The following is a 6,396-nucleotide window of genomic DNA, read 5'->3' as shown; positions in this document are numbered from 1 at the left end:
ACAACAGGCCAAGCAGCATCTGTAGGAAGAGGTACAGTCGACGTTTCAGGCCGAGACCCTTCGTCAGGACTAACTGAAGGAAGAGTGAATAAGGGATTTGAAAGTTGGAGGGGGAGGGGGAGATCCAAAATGATAGGAGAAGACAGGAGGGGGAGGGATAGAGCCGAGAGCTGGACAGGTGATAGGCAAAAGGGATACGAGAGGATCATGGGACAGGAGGCCTAGGGAGAAAGACGGGGGGGGGTGACCCAGAGGATGGGCAAGAGGTATATTCAGAGGGACAGAGGGAGAAAAAGGAGAGTGAGAGAAAGAATGTGTGCATAAAAATGAGTAACAGATGGGGTACGAGGGGGGAAACCCTATTTTGGTTCTGAGCAGAAAGGATATGAGGCTAGATGTGACAAAAATGCAAGAAGGAAAAGAGGCGAAGAAGCTACTAAATATATGACCCTACAGGAAGTGAGGTGGAAAGATATGAGATCTGTGTAATTGTGTCCATCAGCAAAGCACTGTAGAAAATAAGGCACTAGTTGCCAGAAATGCTGCACAAGCTTTAAATGGAGTGAGCTAACCTTTCATCAGAACTAGGCGAGTAGATTCAGAACAGAGGTGTGTATGGAGAGGGAGATGGGTCTATGATTTGGGGTTAAACAGCAGTGGTACGGGCATCAGATAATGATTAAACATGTTAAGGATGTGCATGTATAAACCTAAGTATGTATTGTGTGCTAACAAAACCTGTGAAATTTAAGTTCCTGTACGTGCTTTAGAACGCGAGTATTGAAGTTGATTTCAACCTCACTATTTAATCCCGCGGTGCAATGTTGTCCTCAGTGCATCCATTTCACCGGTTCTGGATTTCAGTCCCTCTGCAGAGAGATGAGTGCAAAATCTGGGCCAACACGCTAATGCAGTAATGAAGCAGTGTTGACGGGCACCTTTAGGGGAATGTTAAACCAGTGCCCCAATATAAACAATTCTGTGATAATGGAGGAGGGGAAAAATCAGAGGATCTCTTATCTTTTAACCTGGTATTTGTCCTTCAAACAACATCACTAAAACAGATTATCTGCTAATTACCATTCACACTGATGGCGAAAAAAAAGACAGGTTTCCCCCGAGAGAATGAATTTTATTCTCTGTCCGTGAAATGGGAGGGGAAGAGAGGCGTGTGCCGCCTGCAGATCTCCACCCCAGTCTCAGCCGCCCGGTTTCACTGAAGCTGCCAGAGCGGAGGGGATGCGAAAGAGTCGGGAGCCGTTTCTGCAGCGAGAATCCTTAGAAAATTAGTGGGAGCAACAAAGATAGAGGCGGAGGGGATGAAGAATAAACTGGTTGAAAAGGTGAATGGCCTGTTTCTTTTGCAAGTAGATATTATGAAGGGTGGAATTGAAAGGGCTTCTGAATAATTGGTTTCCGGCACACACAGCTGGAGCCAGACGGAGCGTTAGATGAAATCGCCGTGGACTGTCAACTTGATACACAACGCACAGCGAAAACGCGTTTTGCAGCCTCTTTTGAACACCAACATTTTAATAATAAGTCCTTCCGCAGAGGAGGACAAAGATTTCAACTGACGCAGGTAAGATGCATGAATTTACTCCATACATAAGGAAAATTTTGCCTGCTGAAAATAATTGTATGTAGGATAATTTTGAAGTGGACAGTTGCGTTTTAATTTATTAAATTAGGAAAAAATTATAATGTATCAGGACCCAGAATCTGATTTATTTGGGGGGGGGGGAATTCCCATCAAGAGGGGCTACCAAATTGCATTGCATCTGTGCATTTTCTGCTGGACCTTTCGACCAATTTCGTCATCTGGGCGGTCTGATGCCGGGGCCACAAATTGATGTTAATCCGGGAATCGTTCAACTGCTGTCGAATGGATTTGTTTTGCCTCGTTTAAACGTCAAATGCCACCGAATAGCTGATTGCTATGATATCTTTTTAACCAGATAATGCTACTTGGCTCTCCAGCGGAGTGTAATTTGCAAATTCGCCGAGATTTGCATTTGCAATGATTCTGTTAATTTGACGTTTTTGTTAGAATGCATTAAATCGAGAATGCAGAAATTCGCACGAATTAATCGGGCATTTTCCCCCTTCTCTTAAAGGCACCGACCCCCCAGTACTCGAAGTGTTGGATCTATAATTCACAGGCGTAGGTTGAAAACGAGCAACGTAAAATGGGCACCGTGTTGTCTCTGTCTCCTAGCTCGAGGAGATCTAGTTTATTTGAGGATGGTACCGATTCCAAGTCTTTGAATCACTACCACGCCATTCAAAGTGCCAAAAACAATGGTCAGAAGGACAAAAACTTAAAACGTCACTCCATGTTTATCCCCGCCTTGACCTGGAAGCGCCTGGTGGCCTCAACCAAGAAGAAAAGCTCCAGGAAGTCCAACCCTAGCCATTACCACCACCAGAATGACGTGGTACTCCTCAACAGTGAAAATGTGAAAAAGTCTCTTTCTTGTGCCAACCTTTCCAGCTATGAACTCCAGGTACCCACTGACCCTTTGGGCACCAAACAACTCTCCTCCATCAAGAAGGCCTCCTCTCATAACAGTGGAGCAGGATCGCCCAAACGTGTTATCGTCCAGGCATCCACCAGTGAGCTGCTGAAGTGTCTGGGAGAGTTCCTCTGCCGTCGGTGCTACAGGGTGAAGCACTTGTCCTCGACGGATCCTGTTCTTTGGTTGCGCAGTGTCGATCGCTCCTTATTGCTTCAAGGTTGGCAGGACCAGGCATTTGTCACACCAGCCAATGTGGTCTTTGTCTACTTGCTTTGTAGGGATGTCATCGATGGGGACCAGGTGGCCACCGAGCATGACTTGCAAGCCACCCTCTTGACCTGCCTGTATCTCTCCTACTCCTACATGGGCAACGAGATCTCCTACCCACTGAAACCCTTTTTAGTAGAGAGTGCCAAGGATGCTTTTTGGGACCGGTGCCTTCGTATTATTAACTCCATGAGTACCAAAATGCTGCAGATCAACGCTGATCCTCATTATTTCACACAGGTCTTTGCGGATTTGAAAAACGAAGGAAATCGAGATGACTTTAGCAGGAATTCTGTTACTTTGGATCGGTGACTGATGGAGAAAACAGCCTCAATCTGAGATCTGCCAGTGGGTAATTCATTAGAGAGTTGCTGATATCTTTGAATAATTTGAGTGTCCCTCCTACTGGTTTGTGTAGGAAGCTTCTGTGATCTCGTGATGTTTGACATTGAAAATGTTAGACCTTTTTGCTTTTATCATTGTCTGTGAAAGGGAAAATTATCTTCATTTTCCTTTTTATATCTTAAGAAACGAGATGAAGTACAAGGAATTAAAATGGATATCTGTGCAATGCTCTACAAACTTTTCAAATGGGGACATAATGTAAATATTTGTCTAGGTATTCTGTGGATCTGCCCCTGATGGTTTTTGGCATGCCACGTCCCAGTATTCCTAAATAAAATCAGTTATCCAAAAGAAAAAAAATACGAATGCATATCATTAATTGCAATTTTTTTTACTTAATCGAATAGCATTACAAGACACCCAATATAGAAAACACACACATAACTGGATTCACTAGAGATTTAAGAAGCTGGGGAGGGGGAACTATATTTTGGTAATGGCAGTCTCTCTTTAAACGGCTCCATTCAGTATTTATATTTTTTAGAAAATTGGCACATCACATTTTTCTAGAAATTGTTAGAAGTGGAAAGCTGCTATTTTATAGTTAGTATAATTTCTCTGTACTTAATGAGGTCATTGGCTGGTGGATGTACATCTTATTCATCCTTTATTGCCTTCAACCTTTGTGGATTTTGACTACTTTTCCTGTTTTCTCCTCCATCCTTGTATGGATCCACATACATACTCCCAAACTTTCCAAATGAAATGAATCTAGTGGAAAATAACCAGTGAAGCTGTAGGCAAGGAATCTCAGATAGACTTCTGTCTATTATCGAACCTGGGAGGAGCAATACAGTTTCCTGTCAAGTGTATACAAAGTGAAATCACTTACTGTTATGATCACCTCCAAAATCCAGGGCATTTAACCACATGACATCCCACTTCCAACCACCCAAAGAGCCTTATTTCCCTCCTGCCTCCACTTTATTTCAGTAACTAGATGGAGAGAAAATGCATTTTAAATTCCCCAGTGGATTTTCTTCCACATCACTGTAAAATGTCAGGAGGTTTAACCTTTAATGCTTGAAATGTTGGCAACCCAAAATGCTGAATCCTACTTTGGGTGAGAAAGATGAGAGATGGAGATATCATCAAAATGAAAAACTGGGAGCTTGTAAATAACCCAATTGCCTGTTTTGATTATGGTGAAAAATCCCTCCTCCTATTAAAAGATCTAAGTGACGTGCTTCTGAAATACTGAGTGGTACATTCTACTAATATTACTTGTCTTGTTTACACAAAGAAGTTGCTTGTGGGTCTTAGTATTTTGGCCCACACTACTGGTACTTTTTTAAAAATTCAAAGGTAGCAGAACTCCTGTGGAATAACTCATAAGAAGCCCAGGGTTTCTGATATTTAGCTGCTATAATACATTGGTATTTAACTGAGCCTATCAATTCTGTTCACATAAATCCCATGGAAAAATAGGTATCTCCAAGTCTTCATAGCTTAAATCACTACTTATGTTTTGGCTCTTGTTCAAGAGAACCCAGTATCAGCACTGAAGCAGTCTGCTTTCCTTTTCATTTGTGATGCAAGTGTAGCTAAATAAGATGGATGCATGTTAGATAGAAAAGTCTCCTCTAGTTTAAAGATAGCTGGATCTTCCCTATGCTTGCTTCCAACCAGAGATTTACAGCCCTTATCTGGAGGGTTTGGGAATGGGAACTGAACATCTTAGGGAGTGCAATTAAGGTGTTCACGCATGAAAAATAAAAGGGAAAACTACCTTTTGAAAGTTAATAACATCACAGGAAATCTTCTATAGCCCTTTCACCTTCCAAGAGATGTCAGTTAAGCCAATGCTGCTAATTAATTTTGGAATATCTTATGTAAATATGATGCTACTGTGAATGTGAGCATTTGTATTGGAATTTTTTATTTAAATTGTTGTCAATGTAAACTAACTTAATCAACTTTCTCAAATCTTTTGTCAGAATTTGAGAATAGATTATATTTGTCAATGTTATTTAATTCCGTATTTTCTTCTGTACTGTGAGTTAGTAATGTTGCATGAAATTTTGAATTTTGAGATCTTCCACCTTGAATGTGTTTGCTCAGATTGACTGCCAAGACATGTATTTTTGTTTTAAAACTTGCTTCTTTGCTTAAACTATAGCTTCATTTCTGAAAATTTATATTTAGAATATGTGTTCAAGATGGTGGAGCTTGTAAACCAAAAAAATGCATATGTCAATCTTGTTTGTTTATTTTCTGATTCCAGGTTGGCTGGAATTAAAAATTCATATGCTGAGATTCTGAAATAAAAATTGGAAGTTCAAAGTAAACCTATGCACTCCTGAATGACAATAAAGGTACCAATGTCTCAAGGGATCTGCTGGAATTAACTTTTACCAGTCTGTTGTTTGCCAATGCTGTGTATCAATAGAGATGTGTCATTTTCTTAATGGAGGCTAAGGGGAGTTGGTGGAAATCTGTGCCAAATTTATATTATCAAACTATTGCCGTATTTGCAAACCAGTTGTTTACATCAAAGGAATGACCTTTGCTTCCCAAAGCATTGAACCTTTCCCAGGGCATTTTAAGCCAATTTCATTGTTCTAATCTCCTACCAGTACCCCCCACATTTTCCTTCACTTTAATTATTTAATCAATTTGTTTTCTTTATTTTTTTAAATTATTTTCCTTCAATTAAGTGTCCAAAGCAACACTAAATATCCATTCTTCTTATCTCAATCTTTTTCAGCTGTTCACAAAGAGGTTCCTTCTACTCATTTCTAATCTCATTTATTTTTAGAGTTGTGTCTTCAGTGTATCCTAGCTCTTCAATTACATAAGCCTTCTGCAGTTGTTTCACTTGGGAAGGTCCAGACTTTCTCCATGCAATGAAATAAGATGATATTTATCTCAATAGATAGAATGCTCCTTTATAAAACTTATTTTTTCTAGAAAGCAGGGAATTCTCCGGGACAGTAATTAGTCTCCTTCCCTTGACTAATGCCAATAGCAACAGAAAAGTATTTACCTTTCTGCTAATTTCATGGTTAGCTCAGCAACTTTACTGCACTGCCAAATAATTTTTAAGCATACTGGTGAAATGATAAGATTTCTTCCATTATCAATGCAGGGTAATATATTGGTCTAGAGTGATCCCTAGTCTAACCCCAAATTAACATGAAATCTAAGTCAATAGAATGTAATTTTTGCTTAAAGGAAAATCTTGGAAATTTCCTTAGCATCTTTC

The 6,396-nt window shown here is 40.2% G+C and overlaps 1 protein-coding gene across 2 annotated transcripts; it reads left to right on the top strand.

Moving 5' to 3' along the window:
- Positions 1-520: 520 nt before the first annotated feature.
- On the top strand, positions 521-6,071 carry LOC134342348 (cyclin-dependent kinase 5 activator 1-like). 2 transcript variants are annotated; one of them, XM_063040370.1, is made up of 2 exons: positions 521-1,343; positions 2,118-6,071. In XM_063040370.1, the coding sequence occupies exon 2, from the start codon at positions 2,190-2,192 to the stop codon at positions 3,096-3,098; it is 909 nt and encodes a 302-aa protein (XP_062896440.1). In that variant the 5' UTR covers positions 521-1,343; positions 2,118-2,189; the 3' UTR covers positions 3,099-6,071. The 2 variants fall into 2 exon arrangements, with proteins under 2 accessions (XP_062896440.1, XP_062896431.1); XM_063040361.1 differs by having other exon boundaries at positions 523-1,582.
- Positions 6,072-6,396: the final 325 nt, after the last annotated feature.

The sequence above is a fragment of the Mobula hypostoma genome, chromosome 1, assembly GCF_963921235.1.
Source record: "Mobula hypostoma chromosome 1, sMobHyp1.1, whole genome shotgun sequence".
Taxonomy (NCBI): Eukaryota; Metazoa; Chordata; class Chondrichthyes; order Myliobatiformes; family Myliobatidae; genus Mobula; species Mobula hypostoma.
Note: the sequence above shows the minus strand (reverse complement) of the source record. Positions and strands in the feature narration are given on the sequence as shown.